We start from the raw sequence: 19,896 nt of genomic DNA on the forward strand, positions 1-19,896 counted from the left end.
GTGGCCAATGGCAAATAGATCTGCATATTTAACATCACACTCAACCAAAGAATGACAAAAACACCATTTCTTCCCCTTCAGAATGGTAATAGTGCTTAATAATGCTTCTGTTAAGGCACCGGGGGATACCAGTAAAGCCCAATCAAGATGTGTACCACCTACAGCATAGGCGTCAAGTGGGCACCACAGCTTTGCTGTCGTTTATCTCTTCGGGCAGTTCTGCTGCCTCCAAAGTTACCTTCTGCCTGTGGACACTCTTTCTCTAGCAGAAGGGGCGTGGGGGAACTGCCTAGCCCTGGACTCTTTTATTCCTTCCTGTCATTTAGAGCTGCTCCTAAACGTATCTGAAGCAATAGTGCAGAACTGTGAGAAACCCTTTCTGCCTGAAGCGAAGCTCGAGCCTGTCAGCTGGGCTGTGGGGCCTGCTGGGAGCAGAAGAGACTGAGCTGGTCAGGGCAGTGGATAACAGTGTGGGACCACGACAGACAGCAAACTCTGGTGTGTCCCCCTTGCGTCCTCCTTCCCTCCTTCCCGAAGCTGATCTTGAGTGGTGGCTCCAACATTCCGAGGCACGGGTCTGACAGCCAAGTGAGAAGCTTGGCAAGGAACACTTCAACTTTTCTTCTCATGACTGAATAAAAACTGGCAATGAAAATGCTCCAGCTTGGTGATTCTATTGATAATTGAATGAGAAATCTGTATGCGAAGAGGCTTGACGTATTTTGTAGTCGAGATAGCTCTGGTTCTGACACGGAACCTGAGTTCAGTGGGAACATCTGTTATGAGAGCCAGGCTTTGCGAAGGAAGGCTCAGCCATCGATCGCCATGGTCAAGGGCTCTCTTACTTCCTTTCTTCGTTCCAGCCTGTCTGTCTGAATCTTCCACTATCTAAAATAAGGCCGGATCCAAATTTTTCTTTCAAGCTGATTGTCTTCCATTAATTTCATAATTACCATGCAGGTTGCAACACATTGTCAGAGGCACAATGGTTCCTTTGGTGGTGACCCCCGTCACCGTTCTTAAATGAATTCGTAAGACGTGTGTGATTTTTCAGTTTGACTCTGTGGTGCAAGGCCTGCGAATGTTTAGTTGACAATACAAGTGTGCCTCTCTCGTTTCCTGTTTTGAAGCGCTGCACTTAATTTATTTGAAAGGGTGGAATATTTCAAATTACAATTCAGCAGTTTTACTAAGGAAGGCTGTAAAACACAATGAGCAAGGAGTTTTACTTCCTCCTCACAATAGCTACTCCCCTCTTTTGGAAATCTTGATAGCCTCCAATCAGTGGGAATGACTTTTAACTCACACTGTAACATTTTGAGCAGCTCCTAGGCCAGGGCTGGAGCTGTGCAGGGCATAGTATTCCTGCACACTATAACTCCAGACGCCTTATTAGTACACGGAACGCGTCTGCCTGTGCTGATATTGTTCTATCTTGTTAAGCTCCCCCTCCCCCACCGACTGGGCACAGCATTCGGATTGGCTAAGGTATACAGTTGCTTGGCCAATCAACTGAAACCTTTCTCCTGCAACCCTAGCAACACCTGACAATGGTCATTGACAAATGTTAAGAGGAAACCCCTGACAAAGCTAAACAAGGGCAAACAAGGTGAGTGCTACCCACAGAGCACTTTGTGTGGCCGGAGGAGTCAGTGGTTTGTGTCTGACCTGTTCCCACGCTGACCAAACCTCCACACCCACCAGGGTGTTTTCAGGGGGAAAGAGTTCTTGTAAGGTACTGATGCACTGGTCATGCTCTGTCCCTGATGCTAATGTATCCTTAAGCTCAAGGCAAGGGGTTCATTTTCTGAGGGTGGCAGGACTCCTGGTGCATCCCCAGTGGCACCTTTCCCAGCCTTCTAGCTACAGAACTATTGCTTCCCAGCTTGGCCCTCCTGAACCCTGATGGTGTGCAGTTGACTGGTGGCCTCCCCTGCAGGGATACTGGGGCAGCTCCTCTCAGGGTGCTATAGCGCCTGCTGGGCCACCCAGCTCTGTGTGGTGTGGTGACTGAGGGATTTAAAGGCAGAGCCAGCCCCAGCTGGGTGGAGAATAAGAAAGGGAACCTGCCAGAGACATGCACAGACAGCTCATAAGCAAGCTCATGTTCCCTCAAATGACATAATAGCTGTGTCTCTAAGACACCTTCCCAACGCCCCCTTAAATGGTCACCCCAGTTCGTCCAGCCACATGGAGAGCATATTTCAAACCCTGGTTGAGAAATTCATTGTTCATCTCTTAGTTGCTAATGAAGACGAGAATGCCTAAACCACCCAACACATAACCAATTAATTTTTCCGTGATTACCAGTGCTACACATTAGAATCCCAACAAAGACAGACCTGAGTATACAAATGCAGACATTTTATACATAGAGATCTAAAGTGCACAGAACAGAGCTAGAGAGGGGGGGGAGGGAGGGAGGGAGGGAGAACGAGCATGTTGGGGCGGGGAAACCTTCAAGGGGCACCAGGGAATTGAAGAGTGTGAAATCCACGGTGGGATCAGTTTTTATTGTCATCTTCTCGCCATCAGTACCACCCTCCAGTGCCTGCCCTGATGTTAGTTTTCCATGGAGGGTTGGCACTGTGTCAGCTTAAGGAATCCCTTGGGAGTATAAACTGATAATGACTTCCAGTCTAAGCCCTTCAAGGGATATTGATATTTTTCAATGGGGATTTACAAAAGTGAAGAGAATCAAATCTCTAGTGGGTAGGTTGTAAATTAGGAAATATCTTTTAATCTGAGAATTTGGCTCTGAGCAAATACACTTTTTTTTTTTTTAGGTAGGGGTCTCTTGTGGGCATTCTTTTTAAAAATATTCATTTATTTATTTTATGTGTATGTGTATCTGAGGGTATCAGATACATCAGATCTCATGGAACTGGAATATAGGAAGTTGTTAGGTGCCTGTGGGTGCTGGGAACTGAACATGGGTGGTCTGTAAGAGCAGTTAAGTGCTCTTAACCACTGAACCATCCCCTTTCGGGGGTATTCTTAAGGTCAGAATTACAGGCAAGAGAAAGTGTTTGGGGTAGAGAGAGAGGGTTTGCGATGAAGAATAATTCATTAGGTGGGTGCCCGGCAGAGAGATCTCTTTACATGTAGAGGCAGAGACCGACAGGCTAAATTTCCATGCAGAAACTCACTAGTAGTTAGTTTTAGAATTTTTAGTATCTGTTTTTCAGAGAACGTTTGAACTTTTTGGAGACATAAGATATTTTACTATTATAATCTTTTACTATTATATATTTTAACATAGTAAAGACAAAGACGTTGCTACCCGCATGCAACAAGGTATAGGTTCAAGCCCAGAAAGAAACTACGTCATTATACAAAGGTGTAGAATTGTGGATCTCTTCCTATTAAGAGGGGAAGGGTTTTCTTTTCTAGATTTTTCAAAATTTTCAATACCCTGCTCAAGTCTACAATGGACATGAGAAACCAACTATTTGTAAAGTTATAAAACAACAGCTATCACCAAAAGGCTTAACGTCAGGTGTTCGTTTCTTTGTCCTGGAGGTTGAGATATTTTATCTACCTATAAAATAGACCCAGAAAAAAAAGTAACTTGAAAACGTATGTAGTGTAGTTCCTTCCTTTATAATCCAAGTTCCCGGGAAGACAAGAGGGACTCATGAGCTATGTGAAGGGCTAGGACCGTGTCTAGATGGAGACGGGAAAGGTTTTCATTAGGTGCTCACAGTCTACGGGCAGCTGTTTGCACATCACTTGAGGGTAAAACTGAGAGTCAGAGCCAGCATCTGGGAGAGTATGACAATCTTTTTTTTTTTTTTTTTTTTTTTTTTTTTTTTTTTTTTTGAGACAGGGTTTCTCTGTTTCCAGCCCTGACTGTCCTGAAACTTGCTTTGCAGATCAGGCTGGACTCGAACTCACAGAGATCCGACTGCCTCTGCCTCCCGAGTGCTGGCATTAAAGATGGCACCATTGCTGCCCAGCTAAGTACGATGATCATACTAGAACAGTGTGGAGCCCTGGCCGGAAAAATGCCCAGCACATAGTAGGCACAGAAATATTTGTTGACAAAGAAGCATTGCCTCCAAGTCACTCTCTCAAAATCGAAAGTGGCAGGATCTAGAACCCTGACAGGGTGGCTAGCTCCCCTTTCCCAAATTCATAAATTGTTTCCTATCTCTATGGTAACAAGACTTAAAATTGCCCAAACTTGAGAGACATTTGAGACGAAAGCCAGAAAAAAAAAAAAAAATTAACAAAAGACAAATGCTACAAGCAGCATGTCTGACAGTGTGGTAAAGTTTCTGACATTTGTTTGGGAAGATTGTCTTCTTATTTCTTTGCTTGGAGATGATGTGATGATTTCCAGAACGTAGCAGTAATGGCTTCCCACCATGCTGCTGAACGTTTATCGAGCAGATTTTATTCTTTTCTTGAAAGGGGAAGAAAAGAGCGACCCATGAGCCTTGGCAGCAAACGAGTGCCCGTAAGCCCTTGGAAACTGCTCTCCTGGCACACACCTTCACATTAACTGCAACGAGAGGAGGTTAGCTTGGCTCAAGTGCCTCTGCTTGCTACCTTCTTCAGGGTTAGCAAATAGTTATTGAGCAGCTACTATCCCCGCCCCCTCCGGCCCCTGTAACCTGCCCTATATACGACTAAATAAAAAATTGTAACTCTGGTAAGGACTCCCAGTACATGTAACTACTGGAGTGTGTAATAGGCAGAACTGACCTAGCAGAGCGGCCAGGCTATCCTCCGGAAGTATGATTAAGCTGAGGCAAGCAAAATAAGCCATGGCTTCGGGGCCCAGGAAAGGAGAACATCCAGGCAGTGGGAACTTTTGGGCAAAGGGCCCCCTGGAGGAAATGAGTGTTCAAGGAACTGAAAGCAGGCCTGAGCAGCCTACCTTGGCAGAGGCCCAGAGTGTGAAGGGAACGAACGAACTTGGGAAAAGGCCAGTTGGAGAGGTGGGCAAAGCTAGGTCATTCCTGAGGCACAGCTGGGCAGCTTGCAGAGTGGGATCATGAGGGATTTGGTCTCCAGCACGGGGCACACTCTGAGGAGCTCAGACTGCCACAGCAATGCATAGCAAACTGTTCCTGTGTGCAGTCTGGCAATAGCAGCTTCTGGGCCACCTAAAACCTGTCAGAACATTGCTATAGATCCCAGAAGAGAGCCATTGAATTCCAGCATATAGTCTCGTGAAATACATTAAAACTAAACCATGTTCATTGTACGTTATTTTATGCATGGCGATTCAGTAGGCACCTCAGTCATCATGATTTTCATATATTAACTCCTCAGAAGCCATGGTTTGGCCAGTCAATAACCTCCCTTCTATCTGGGAACAAACTGAAATCCAGGAAATCTTTTAAGAAGTCAAAAATGCAACCAAGGGAACTTGATTTTTATTTTATACTGAATTCTATCATGCAGGCCTTGTGCTTTCTAAGACCACATCAGAGTGGGAACAATGATTCAGGAAAAGAAGGGTTGTTATGAGTAGGTATAGGTAAATAATTTAAGGTAATAGGAACAGCACCACTGTAAAGGCAGAGTCAAAAATAAGACTAGAAAAAAGGGACATAAATTTGGGGGTTAAAGAGATGGCTCAGCGGTAGAGTACTGGCTAATCTTGCAAATGACCCAGGCTCAGGTCCCAGCATCCACATGGCAGCTAAGTGTCTACAACTTCAGTTCTGGAGGATCCAACAGTCTTCCAACCTCCTTGGACACTAGGCATGCAAGCGATGTGCAAACATACATGCAGGCAAAACACAGTTGTGTAACAGTTTCCTCTGAGATTGAAACATTCCATCCTGCGAGGAAGCTCTTTACACCAGAAAGTAAACAAGTTAACGTAGCTTCAGGGAGTCCCTGAAACTGACCAGATTCACTAGGCCCCTTCCTTCCAGAGTAAACAATAAAAGCTGAGCCTCACAAGCTTTGGTGAAGACTCAGACGAGGCAAGCTGCAAAGAAGACTCTAACACCCCAGGCAGAAACCAGCTGAATTGCCTGGAAGAGGTTTAGAACAACGGAGTCATTAGCAAAGGACACTTTTCAACCTGTTGAACTGCCTGCAGACTGTGTAGTGTGCTTCAGGTTCCCAGCTTTTGTGAGCTGTCACCTGTGCTGGGGTGAGCTTTAGTGATACAGCTGTCTGTGAATCATTTCTGCTCCTGCAAGTAACCCCTCACCTATATTCCTGTAAGTAACCCCAATAAAACTTACTGTTTCAAGTTGAACTTTGGTGGTGTCTGTACTTTGGTTTGTAGTGGGCTCCTTATTTGGAATGAGTAGACTGTGTGTGTGTGTGTGTCTCCTTAAGAAAAGTTTGGTTACACAACACACTCATATACATAAAAGGAAGAATGGAAGCAAAAATACCTTACTAGAGCTTAGTTTTATTGCGTTTATAAGTCCTTAAAGTTAGACTTTTTTTGGGGGGGGGTTTCGAGACAGGGTTTCTCTGTGTAGCTTTGCGCCTTTCCCAGATCTGCTCTGTAGACCAGGCTGGCCTTGAACTCACAAAGATCCGCCTGCCTCTACCTCCCAAGTACTGGGATTAAAGGCATGCGCCACCACCGCCCGGCTATACAGTTAGACTTACGAATTTAAGGGAGTGTGTCATTGTTTAGAAAGATTTTTGTGGAGTTGAGCATCCTAAGAGTTACAGTGCTAAATCAGATCTTACACTTTGGGAAGTGTTTGCTCACAGTGGCTCTCCTGAAGCTTTTGCATAATCTGTGGAGGTGCCAGCGAGGGCAGATTCATATTGAAAGAGTTCCAATCATGTTTTTCTGAAGCTTTATTTTTACAAGTTAACTAATTCTGGGTTTGAACAGTTATTGGAGGTGACACTTTTCATGTCTGAATTGTCATGATGCTATTCCTGCCAGGAGGTGACTTCCTAAATACTAAAACATATTGTAGCTGATAACATGCCCTTAATGAATCCATTTTAAAGTCTGGTTTAGACATTTTAAACTTTGATTTTTATTTTTTTATTTTTTATTTTTTTAAGACAGGTTTTCTCTGTGTAGCTTTTGGAGCCTATCCTGGAACTCGCTCTATAGACTAGGCTGGCCTCAAACTCACAGGGATCCGCCTGGCTCTGCCTCCTGAGTGCTGGGATTAAAGGCAGGCACCACCACCGCCCAGCCTTTATGTTTTCAACTTAACAATCAGAGTAGATTACCCACTAAAGAAAGCAAATGTAATACCTCTGGAAGATTTGATTGAGTTTACTGTGAAAATTTCAAAAGAGGAAATAAACTTGTAAGCAAATTGCTGACCTGAGTGTTTGGTATATGTTGAACGGACATGATCTATTTCTCAGAATTCCAGACTGTCATCAAAGTTTCCCGTTCTAACAGAACACACTTTCTTAGGATAGAAAATGATTGATCAGCAGTTGAATGCTGTTCTCATGACAGATTTAAGAAGGGTCCACCTTAAGGGATGCAATGGCATGGGTTTAGTGAATGACAAGATGATATGGTGTATGCTTCCAGATTTTTCCTATTCTGAAGAATTCATGGCATGGGCTAAAAAGATCAATTCTAAGCCTTACCCCACCTATGCTGAATATGAAGCTCTAGAGGAGGGCTGAGAGAAGTCTGTATTTCTTCTCCTTTCTCTCCCCACCCCTCTCTCTCTCAAGGTTTTTAAGACATAGTTTCTCTGTGTAGCCCTGGCTGTCCTGGAACTCACTCTGTAGACCAGGTTGGCCTCAGTCTCAGATCTGCCTACCTCTGCCTCCTGAGTGCTGTGATTAAAGGTGTGCACCACCACTGCCTGGCCTAAGTGATTCTTATGAACTGGCAAGTTTGAGAAATACTGGATAATGGAAAGAGTTCTGATGATGGACTCAAATTTGAATGTCAGTTTGACTGGACCAAATAATCTTTGACAAAGTTCTCTGTGCCCCATTTTCCTTATTTTGATTCTTACCTAAAGTTGCTGGGGTTACCCGTAAAGATTCCAGCACTGTGTCTGTAATCACTCTCAAAAGCCTAGCAAGACATTAGTGGCTTGATTCCTTAAGATTTAACAGAGAGAATAATTTCCAAACTTTTCCCCTCTTTGAAGATGGAACAGTTGTTATAAACTGGCTGGTTCTCCATCACTCCATTCCCACTTCTTCTATTGCCCAAGAGTTTCTTTGGTAGTAATGACTGGCCCGGACGGAAGACTCTTTGGGCATTTCTCCTTGTTATAGGCATTTTTTAATTGATGAAGTGTCATCTCTAAGACCCCGGTCTCCATCCCTCTTATCCACACAACATGGAATTATCTGTCATTCCTTTGGAGAGGAGATTAATGCTTGGTTCAGAGGTTAACTATGCTATTTGAGGCTTTTATTCCCTTCTAAACAATTGAATTATATTCCATGGAACGTTATTGGCTTTGGTTAATATAAAAAATTATATCCCAGTATGAGAAATAGCATGGAAATGAGCATAGTTTTGTGTCTCTCTTCAAATGACTTGAAGTTCCTTAGATCTAATCCAATTTCCATGTCTTAGAATCTTCCTACTAATGGCAAATTATTGTCTTAATTAGCTGAGATGACTAGTAATAATGATGAGGCAATGTGGTTTTCTTTTCCTGCAGGCCTAAGTACTGGGACTGTGTGAAGTTCTTACTACCAAAGGGTAACTTTCCAAAGTCATGTGGGGAGCTTGTCACATATTAACTTCTGATTCCCCCTGTCCAAAGGTGGGTGCATTATGGGCTGCAGCAGAAATTAGTGCTTTGGGAATTTGATAAACTGATACTGAATTCAATTCCAAAATTTCAGTTTTCATTTTTTTGAAATTCATGCTGAATAGCCCAAGCTGGCCTTGCATGCCTCATCCTTCTGCCTCTGCTTCCTGTGTGATATACAGGCATTTTTTTTTTTAAATTTAAAGAAGTAAGAGGAGCCATGATAGACCATAGGCTAGACTCTACTTCCTTACAGTCCTGTTTCTTCCTGCCTGTTGGCTATCCATCCATCCATCCATCCATCCATCCATCCATCCATCCATCCAATCCCATGGGCCAGATGTTGGTTGTGGTGACTAGGGATGGGTGGGGGTTTCTTTCTTCCTTGAGTTCATCAGTTTAGCTACTGGGAGAACTACTTATAAAGTTGACTGGGGAACCTAGCTCCTGACCACACCGGCTGCGTGGTGTGATGAGTCACGGCATATGGGAAGCTGTTGCCTTTCCGCACTCTGGTTCCCTACCACTGCCTCATAGTAAACACTGGAGATGGACCTGATTTGGTCCCTGGGGTAGAGGCCTGGTAGGAAAGGGAAATTATAATTTAAAATGATTTATACAAACAGCAGGAAAATAACTACCATAGATCCTCAAAATTGAGAAGGAGCACAAACACCAGCCAAAGATGGCATGCTTTCACTGGGCTCATGGGCGTAGCTAACTGTGGGCATAAGCCTTGGTGCATTGTGTGTGTGTGTGTGTGTGTGTGTGTGTGTGTGTGTGAAAAACAGCGGGGGGGGGGGAATCAGAGGCTCCAGAAAAGGGGACATAATCCTAACCCCTCAGAGAATGTCTAACCTGGCAAGGAAAAGACAATAGTTGGGAAGTGTGATGCTTGGCACGATGGTATAAATGTCACAAGACAGATTCAAAGTACTAACTAAGGCTCTCAGAGGGAGGTCACGCACCAAGGTGGGTTTTTCCAGAGGAAGTGGCATTTAAGCAAGTCCTTGAAGGAAGGATAGGAATTTAACGAATTCCAAGAGAAGAGAGAGGTTTCAGGCCTCAGGAATGTCTTGAGCAAATGTGTGGGGCAGGCAAGTCCTGTTGGGACATAACAGCATTCTTGTTGGGGAACTGGGAAACATTTCTTTTGGGTTTTAGTAGAAGACAAGGCTGGAAAGTTGGGTTTGGTCAAGGCAGATCAGACTTTGGACTTTTTCCAGTAGGCAGCATAGAGTCATTGAAAGGGACCTGAGCACGAGGGTGATACCAACAGAAATGTACTTTGAGAAGCAGGGCAGCTGGGTGGGGGAGGACTTGGAGGAGCAAGGGCTCCACAGACATGCCAAGCCAGCAAACAAGGCTCTTGCTAGGGAAGAGGAAGAAAAATTGACTTGTGGGCAGTGAGAAGGGCTGGGAGAGTCAGTACTGTAAGTGAAACTGGGGGAGAAGCAGGAAAGGGGCTGTCAAAAAGGACCACAGCTTGGGGGCCTCTTTTTATAGGTTACCGCAGAGAGAGAGAGAGAGAGAGAGAGAGAGAGAGAGAGAGAGAGAGAGAGAGAGAGAGAGAGAGAGAGAGAGAGAGAGAGAGAGAAAACTGGAGAAGAGAACCTAGACTCCGGGGATAGGCAGTTCTTTGGAGTTTGAAATGGGCACTCTGGTGATGACTGCAGTGAGCTGGACATGGAGATGAACTGAGGTTCTGGTTGGTGTCTTCAAAAGACGATCATAACAGGTATAGGATGGGGTACATTAAAGTTTGAGGAAGAGAAACAAACAAACAAAAAAAGAGACCTGAAGACATAGTAGGGTGCCAGAGAAACCCAAGAATGAGGGGACCCGTTCAAAAGGAAGAGGGGCAGAGTATCCAAGGCCCCAGGGAGCTCAAGTTGGGTTAGACTGGGCCAATGGGCCCAGCTTTTCTTTGAATTGGGAAATGAAGCTTGGATTGCCCCAGGGCTAGTTCAGCCCTAGAGCACTCAGGCTCGAGGGGCCTGGTTTCCATCCCAGGAAACACTAATCTCAAAATGACGGGATCCCTCCAGGGAAGGTCCATGCCTTAGATCCAGTCTCTTAAGTTCATTACAGTATCGAATTCTTTATATGTTCTTCCCCTCCAAAGGTGTGTTATTTTCCTGTAGTGGAAATTAATCCATTTCACGAACACCACATCTGACCCGGAATGAGTCATTTATTCTGTCTGAGGGCACCCGTTTTGTCATCTTTAACTTTCCAATTCAGCGGTCTGTGTACACGTGTGAAAATGTTGGCGATCTATACTGCACAAGCCCTGTCATGACTTTTTGAGGACAGACTAGATAGAGCTCACCCTACTTTCTGCGCCAACAGCCTAAGTTTTAAAGTCTCTTAAAAAATCAAGAGATCTAGATTTTAAACAACCGAAGGAAAGTGACTTCCTCTTCCACTTACCCATAAAGATCTCCCAGTTTTCTGTCCAGCTTTTTTCCTAGGCACCGAGGAGGTGCCTAAAAAATACTGGACGGATATACAAAAACATGTCACCAAAATTTTCCTAACAAGCAGCTATGGAAAGTCTGCCAGCGTCCTGTCTCCAGGGACCTCTAGCCTGGGGCTCCTGATGCCCGACATGGATCACGTCCAATGTCTCGGGCGGCCTTCGCTTTGAGTGGGCAATTTTCTTTACAACGCCGACGCGCTTTAGTCGCTTTAAATTCAGACCAGGCAGGCAGTGGGGAGTAGCCAATATAAGTGTCAGAGGAGCTAGGGCTTATCTCCAACAATAGGACAGTATCTCTTAACACTGTTTACAGTAAAAACAGAAGGTGGAGCAAGAAGTCAGGGTGTCTACCGCGGTCATTAAGCCTGCGGCTTGGCTGAGATCTAACCAAGCTCTGCAGAGTGCGAAGAACAATGTCCGCAGGGCTCCCGGTTCAGACGGGGACTCGCTTCACCGCCTCCGCTGGCGCCCGGGCACCGGCGCCCAGCGCTGCTCGCTCGCCCTGCTGGCCCGCTGCGGGAGGACCAGCCGGTCGGGCGCCGCCAGTGCTGCAGGGAGCGCGGCGCGTGTCCCGAGCGCCGGGACTCCAGGTCTCAGCCCAGCCGCAGACTCGAGAGCGTCCGCGGCCGCGGCCGCTGTCCGCCACCGGGCGGCCGTGAGCCAGCCACCGTCTCGCGACCGAGAGTTTGCGCGATCCACTTGCCCGTGTGTGTGTGCGCTCTCATTGGAGCGGCCCGACCCCTGGGGCTGCACCAGGTCGCCGCAGAGGGCGGTTGGTTGCTCCGGGCTGCACCCGGGCGAGCCGGCTCCTTGGCCCGAAGGGCTGGCTGGAGGGAGTGCGAGGGCGGGGCGGGGCGGCGCGGCGCAGCCGGTTCGGGACGCGCGTCCAAGCGGCTGCGGGGCAGCTTCGGAGCGCTCTGCGCGTCCCGGCACTCGGTCGGCTCGGCTCCCCCGCCCGTCACCGGGCCGGAGCGAACCCGGGGCTCAGGGCTGGGCGAGCTGCCGCTCCGCGGGGCCCAGCCGCGCCCCTTCCCCACCTGGGTCGGCGAAAAGTGAAGTGGAAAACAGTGGCTGAGCTCAGCCCTCCTCCTCCTCCTCCTCCCCCCCTTCCCCGGCGCCGCAGCCTTGGCCGAAGGTGGGGGAAGTTCGCTCCGCCGGGTTGGAAGGGAAAGCAAGGCGGCCCTGGGCCGTGCCTCCCCCGCCTTCCTCTCGGCCGCGTCCCCGGGGCTTCACGCAGCATTTCTTTGTTTTGAAAGCGCCTCCTCCGCCCAGAGGCTTTTCCCCGCGGGGCCGGCTGACGGGGGGGTGGGGCATCGAGCCGTCGGCCCGCCCTCCATTTAGTCCGGACCCCTCCCCACCCCCCCACCCGCCCGCCCGCCCGCCCCGCGGCGACCCACGAGGCGCGTCTTCACTTGGCGGACATCAAAAGGAGACAGGGCGCTGGAGGGCTAAGTTGAGTAGACAAGGTTGGGGGGGGGGGCGCGCCGAGACCTCCCCACCCTCCCCTTGGCCGGCGGCCCGCCCCCTCCCGCGGGAACCCCGCCTGGGCCCCGCCCCCCGCGTCACAGCAGCCTGACATTCTCACAGCCCACCGGGCACCCAACCCGAGCGCCCCCGCCACCCCCGTGTCCACGGAGCGCTCTATTTATGTTTCAGCCCAGTGATTTGCATAGGCCCCGCCCCCTCCCCTAGGTTCTCCCTATCGGCGCGCCGCCTCGGCGACGACGTCACGGCCTAGGCCACACCTCCCGTGCCCCTACAAGGAGCGGCGGGCCCTAGATGGCAGCGTGGCGTCGCCACGGCGTGTGCGTGTCGCGCTTCCTTGTGCCGTTTATAGGGTCCCGGCACTTCCGCTGTCGGGTTAGAAGCGGCGCGGTCATGGCGGAGCGCGGACAGCAGCCTCCTCCCGCGAAACGGCTCTGCTGCCGGCCGGGCGGCGGCGGCGGCGGCGGCGGCGGCGGTGGTGGGGGCAGCAGCGGCGGCGGCGGCGGCGGCGGAGCGGGTGGCGGCTACAGCTCTGCCTGTCGGCCCGGCCCGCGGGCGGGCGGTGCGGCGGCGGCGGCGGCGGCGTGCGGGGGCGGCGCGGCGCTGGGGCTGCTGCCGCCGGGCAAGACCCAGAGCCCCGAGTCCCTGCTGGACATCGCAGCGCGCAGGGTGGCGGAGAAGTGGCCGTTCCAGCGCGTGGAGGAGCGCTTCGAGCGCATCCCGGAGCCGGTGCAGCGCCGCATCGTCTACTGGTCCTTTCCCCGCAGTGAGCGGGAGATCTGCATGTACTCGTCCTTCAACACCGGCGGCGGCTCCGCGGGCGGCCCCGGCGACGACAGCGCTGGCCCCGGCGGCGCGGGCGGCGGCGGCGGCGGCTCCTCATCCTCGCCGGCTGCCACCTCAGCCGCCGCCGCCGCCGCCGCCGCCGCCGCCGCCGCGGGCACCGGGACCCCGTCGGTGGGGGCGGCCAGCGCTGCGGACGGCGGCGACGAGACGCGGCTGCCCTTCCGCCGGGGTATCGCGCTGCTGGAGAGTGGCTGCGTAGACAACGTCCTGCAAGTCGGTGAGTCACGGGGGCCGCCGCTCTGTCCTTCTGTCCCTCGGGTGGGGGGTGGGGTGGGGGGAAGGACCCCCCCCCCCAACACACTCCGCTCTCCTGACCGCTCCGGGTCGGGCGCACGGTGCAGCGAGCGGGCCGCTCGGACGGTCCCCGGAGCGGAGCGCCCATTTCCTCCCGTTGGTCCCCGCCCCCGTCTCCCCGGACGGGCTAGCGCGAGTGGGAAATGAATCAGCAGGACGCGCCCCTCGGCGGCGGGGCGGTGGGTGTCGGCGTCCCCCTCGTCTGTCCCGCAGCCTGCGCGCCGGTGTGCGGGGCGGGCGTGGACAAAGGCGCGCGGGCGGCCGCGGGGCTCGGGCTGGGGCGTGCGGCGCGGGGGAGGGGGCGCCGGCCGCAGACAATGCCGGCCGGGGCGCTCGCACGGCGCTGCCCGGCTCGCTCGCGTCCTTTCTTCTGGCGCCGCTCCGCGCCCCGCGCGGTCCAGGGAAGGGAGGAGGAGGGGGGCGCATCCCTCCAACACCGCCCCGGCCACCGCTCCGCTCGGGGCACCGACGGCCGGCCGGCCCCGAGTCCCCCGGTTCCCTAAGGGTACCCGAGACGAGCTCCGCGGCGGCGCCCGAGCACCCACCCCCACCCCTCCCCGCGCCCGGGAGCGACGGCAGGCCGGGCCGCGGAGGGGCACCGCTCGTGCTTCTCCGTCCCGCGAGGCGCCCCGCCGCCCGCCCCGACTTCGGCCTGCGCCCGGGGTCGGGGCGCGGTGCGGAGGGAGCTGGGCAGCACCGCCCGACGCCGTGACCCGCGGCCGGCGTCCGCACCGAGGGGCCCCCCGCGGCCCCTGCGCCGCTGCCCGCCCCGCACCACCCGGCACTTTGTTCGCCTTTCAGGTTTATTTGTGCCCCTTTCAATTTTCTGTCACCCTCCGAAAAGGGGAAAGCAAACAAAAGAGCCTCTTTATTTCTTTTCAGGGCTTGTAAAGTAGAAGATATTTGACAAAGGCGAGAGAAGGACTTGTGATTTAAAGCTGCATAGCGCTTCTTTCTCTGACAGACCTGGAGAGTTTTCTCAAATCCCTCTTCCTCCACAGTGCTTTTTCTTTTTCTTCTGTTTAGACATCTTTTCCAGTCATAGCTATGGGAATGTTTGAAGTGGACTGAAGTCAACAAGGCTGCAGAGAAACTCCCCTGTCCCCTCATTTTTTTTTCTCCCGATCGCTGAAGGCATATTTTATAACCCTCTCCCACCTCGGTCTGGTTGAAATTGAAGGGATGAATCCCGAACCAAATGAATGAGGATGGATAGATTTGAAAGACTGTGTGTCTCTCTGTCTCTCTCGTTTTTTAACTTGCTCTCTTCTCTGTAGTCCGGTCCTTTTATCCTTCTCTTGGGGAGTGGAATGGGGGTCTGGGTAGTGGCCCTGACACAGGAGATTTGTTTTAATCCTGTTTGGTTAATTTGAATTCTAATGTAATCTGAAAACGTGATTTTCTGCATGGTCATTTATTTCCAAAGACAGCCCTCAGTGTGGCTCAGCATCCTTTCCTTCTGTCTAGAGGGGAGTTGGTTTTTGAGGCCATCCATCCTTTTTCCCCCCTTTCTTCCCTTCTTCAACATCTAATTAACATTCTTTCGAGTTACATCTTTTTTTTCCCCCCTCCCCTCTTCCCCTGCCGGTTTGAAACCGATTGAAGCACATCTATGGTTTCTGAGTATAAGTAACTAGAGTCTGCGAATTTTTATGGCTTGGCTGGCAATGTCGAGTCGTGCCCCCCGCCCCCCCCTTCCCCTTGCTGTGTTTGACTCTGCTTGCAAGCAATGAGGAATGACAGGAGAGCACATCGGGAGGGTTTCTTGGCTGATTGCATTTAAGCCAGGAATTCACTGTGAAAATAAAGCCAAGGGGCGATAAATAAAAGATGCAATCTTCTCTAGGAGACAGACACACAGCGTGGGCTTTGCCGGCTTTCATCAGTGGAAGAGGCCAGGGTGAACAGTTAGTTGTAAAAGAAAATAGTAACTTTTTCAATAGTCCCCAAAGGGGAAGGCGGCCAATTGAATGGAATTGGCCCTGGTCGATGTGAAGTGGTACGGTTTGGAGACTTGACCCCCGCTTTGGAAATACTTACGTACGTGCTAAACAAACGCTGTACAAATTGTGGAAAACACTTTTTCCCCCTCTTTTCTGAGTTCTGCCAGTTTCTTTTACATCCAAGTTGTCTTACTGTTGCCAGTCAGCTTAGGGATGGAAGGGCTGTTAAGTTAAATGCCTGGCAGCTGGCACCGGGAGCGAGGAAACTTAGGACCAGGTTTTGTCCTCCCTTGATGAGGAGTGGCGAGGCCAGCTAGATTAAGTATCTAATTTAGCGTTAAGTGGTGGGTTGAATCAGTATACTTAAGCTTATAATTGTGATTTTTCTGTAGGAACCGCCCCCCCCCCAAAAAAAAAAAACCCCAAAGAACAGAATACCGTGTTGACCTCACTCTAAGCCGTTTTTTGCTATTGACGACTCGGGTCTATACAGGAAATGTTAGTGAAGGCTAGTCACAGTGGGGGGAATCTAGATACTGGACTTGATCTGACCTTTGTTGTTACGGAAGCTTGTCCAGAGATTGAGTAGTAGGGAATTGGGCTGCCCAGAAATGAAGCTTGCTGGGTAGATTTTAAGGAGTACGCTAAACCTTTGGTACTGATAAGTGATATTTAACTACTAGATATAAATAATTGTATTTAGTAATAGCTTGTCAGTGGTTATGGGAAAGTTCTACAGGAATGTGTTTACTTACTTTTGTTAGGTTAGGGTGCCAGGAAGCTGTCTGTTGGTATGTAGTCTTGATCTCAGTTAAGCAATGATTTCAAAGATACTGCACAAGCAACTTCCCCTAGATTTTTGTCTGAGCCTCTTGTACATGACCTAAAATCAAAGGTAAAGTTAGATATATTTAATTGGAAAAATTCTAAAAAATTTCCATTGGGCTGGAAACCCCATAAACCAAGTAAAACCTCTAACTGGAGCAAATATTTATGGTGTGTTTGACCAAAAGTAGGCAGAAAAATCCTTAAAAGAAAGAAAAATGGCCCAGTAGGAAATGTAGGCATCACAGTTCAGAGGCAGAGCGCTCCAGTGGTTAGTAAGCATACTGTCTATCTGTTTTACTACCGAGAGACACGGGTACAGCTGAGATGCAGTTTTCTTCCGTCACGTTGCTGACGTCCAAACCGATAAGTAGGGAGTGACAGTGCTCACAGCTGGTTAGCTCGTGTGGGGAAGCATGCTGTCCAGCCCACGGCGTGGTGCAGTCTTTTGTGTCGTTTCTGGGAATGTATCCTGTAGATGATAATGATAGTGGTGCATGGAGGTGTTTGGTATGGGAATACCCATTGCGTGTTGTTTGCAGTGGTGAAAAGCTGGACTCAGTCTTAATTTCTGTCAGATAGGATTTGGTCAAGAAGTACTGAGTGGAATACTATGCAACTATGAAAAAACTCAAGTAACTTGATATATTTTAGCAAAGAAAAGTGACCCTTTAAAATAAATGACTTAGGCCAAGTGTGATGGCACATGCCATTAACCCCAGCACTCAAGGCAGGAGGATCTCTGTGAGTTTTGGGCTTATCATGTTCTATGTATAGTGAGTTCCAAGCCAGCCAGGGCTACATCTTGAGATCTTGTTTCAAAACAAAAAACAAACAAACAAACAAAAACAAAACCCAAATGAAAACAAATACTTAATTTATTTTATACAGAATGTTTCACTTCCTGTTTAAAACAACAACAAAAATCTTTGGTGTAAAGAAAGGTATGGCAGTTTGGGTCATGGAAGAAGCTGCAAACCATGGGTGTCTGTGGAGAAGTGAGCTAAGTGAACCAGCAAGGTTTTGGAGGATTTCTCTCTGTCTTAAAGTAACACATTTTCAGAATGAAAGATGGTTAATATTTACTTTTGAGTTACAATTAATTTTTTTTTTGTGTGTGTGTGTGTGTGTGTGAGAGAGAGAGAGAGAGAGGGAGAGAGGGAGAGAGGGAGAGAGAGAGGGAGGGAGGGAGAGAGAATGATCTTTCTGAGGGACTGGGATGAATGCTCATGGTTAAGTGATTTTTTTTTAAGTTCATTTTGATTAAAATTATTAATTTGGAAGCAAGGCATATTTAAGCACAGCAGAATCTTTTGCGTGAGAAGGAAGGAGTTAAAATTTAAAAGCAGTTGAGCATTTCTTTCTTTGATACTTGGTTTTGAGAGAGAAAAATACTGCTTAAACTTTATTTACAGGTATTCCTTTTTTCTTTTTTTTCCTTGGGGGAGTCAAGGCTGTAAAGTACAAGTGGAGTCTATGTTACAATTAAAATGAATAAAAATTGTAATCAGGTAATTTATTGGCCTTGAGTATTCTTATTTTCTTTATTGACCAAGGCTGAGTATATAAAGATGAGACTGAACTCACTTTCAGAGTTGGGTGTATCTCAGATTGGCTAGAGTATGTTTTATTGCACCCGCTTTCAAGTGTAACAATAGGGAACAGTTTTGTATGGGACCATATACTAATTTGTTTTTGCTTTTCAGGGGGATTAAATGCAGGGACACGTGAGGCAAATGCCTACTGCTGAGCCGCACCCCCAGCTCCGTGTCTGCCTTTTGATTAATGACAAAGTTAAGTGCAGAAAAGAAGAAAATTTGGAAGCACTCCCACGTTTTTGTGTGTGGCTTGAGATGCTTGTTTTCTGCTCTTTGGCACCTGGTAGGTTAGGAATGCGTGGCGTTTAGTGATGCTTCATTCCATGACATTTGGGATTGGTCCAGTGAGGAAGTCTACTGTCCAGCGGGTACAACACTTACTTTGCAGCTCAGATACTGATCCAACAAAGTGGAGGAGATGGCTGGGTAAAGAGCCTGCTGAAGGAGCATGAGGACATGCTCTAAGTACCTCCTAAAGAGCGTGCATCTGTAACCCCAGCATTGAGAAGGCACAGACAGGTGGATCCCTGGAGCTCATCAGACATCCAGCCGAGCTGAATTGATGAGTTCCACATTCAGTAATAGACCAGTAAAAAAAGTAACTGAGGCACATGCTGTTGACCTCTGGCCTCCATACACAGGTGCACACATGTACATGCATGCACACATGTACATGCATTTACAGGAACAGGATATATACACCACATGGACATGTGTGTGCATGCGCACAGATACTTCACCAACAATGAGGGCTGGAATTGCAGACCTGTGTTAAGCAATCATTTCTATTTTTGCTTCAGTCTTGCAGTTTTTCTTGTTAGGGGCCGGACTGAGCGTCTTTGATGCTAGGCACGTGTTCTACCATAGAGCCACATCTGCAGCCTGATCTTGTAATTCCTTGCTGAATAGTTGTGTTATGAGTACACGCTTGGATCGAAAAGGCTGTCTCTTTTCTCCCTTTTGTGTTAAATTTCATTCCTTGGGAAAACACTAGACCTTAGTGCTTTTCTTGTGGAAACATCAGGATGCCTGTGAGCCATGGCCTTTAATGGAAGAGAATTACTGCAATTAATCCAACATTGGAAGTTCTTCTTCTCTTAAGTATGTCCTTGTTGATTTTTCAGATGCTCATTTCATCGTTGCTAGTTACTGGCTGTCTCCCTCCCAGCTCTGCATGTTTCATAAGGGAAAATGCAGGCCAGCATCTCTCTGCTCCTCACACTCATGTTTAGCAGCGTTTAGTTAAGAATGTGTGATTTCTGCTAGTACTCTGTTCAGAGAAGAGGATGGCTTTTAAGAAAGCAATCCCTTTTCAAAGTTACATGATTGGGTCTCTGCTATTTCTGTTTTTGTGCTAGACTAAATTTTCTTTAGTGAATCAAGATGAATTTGGTACCTCAAGCCTCCTTACACATATGTGTGATAAGACAAACTCATTTAGTCTTAGGAAATCTCATAGGGGAGTCATTAAACTCTTAACTGCTACTGACTAAAACTGTTAGGTTAAAAAGGACACATAGCCTAGAAAAGGATGTAAAATTATTGGTAAATGTGAATGTCTTAGAAATAAAGCAAATGACAGGCCAGTGTTTTTTTTTTTTTTATAAAGGGTGTAAAATCATTTTTTGTTACCTTTTAAATTACCATTGTATAAATTAAGAAATATTTTACTCAGTAAAAAACCTAATTTATGTCTACCTTGCTTAATTCATTTTTTGACTGTATATGTGTGT

The 19,896-nt window shown here is 48.5% G+C and overlaps 1 protein-coding gene across 1 annotated transcript in view; it reads left to right on the forward strand.

The window, feature by feature from the left end:
• Nucleotides 1–12,929: 12,929 nt before the first annotated feature.
• The window catches only part of Zswim6 (zinc finger SWIM-type containing 6), a 185,190-nt gene continuing 178,223 nt past the window's right edge, over nucleotides 12,930–19,896 (forward strand). Inside the window, exon 1 of the mRNA XM_059276088.1 lies at nucleotides 12,930–13,720. Within this exon, the coding sequence (XP_059132071.1) occupies nucleotides 12,952–13,720 (769 nt within the window). The 5' untranslated portion in view covers nucleotides 12,930–12,951. The remainder of the gene's footprint in view (nucleotides 13,721–19,896) is intronic.

This window comes from Peromyscus eremicus, chromosome 11 (assembly GCF_949786415.1).
Source record: "Peromyscus eremicus chromosome 11, PerEre_H2_v1, whole genome shotgun sequence".
Classification (NCBI taxonomy): domain Eukaryota; kingdom Metazoa; phylum Chordata; class Mammalia; order Rodentia; family Cricetidae; genus Peromyscus; species Peromyscus eremicus.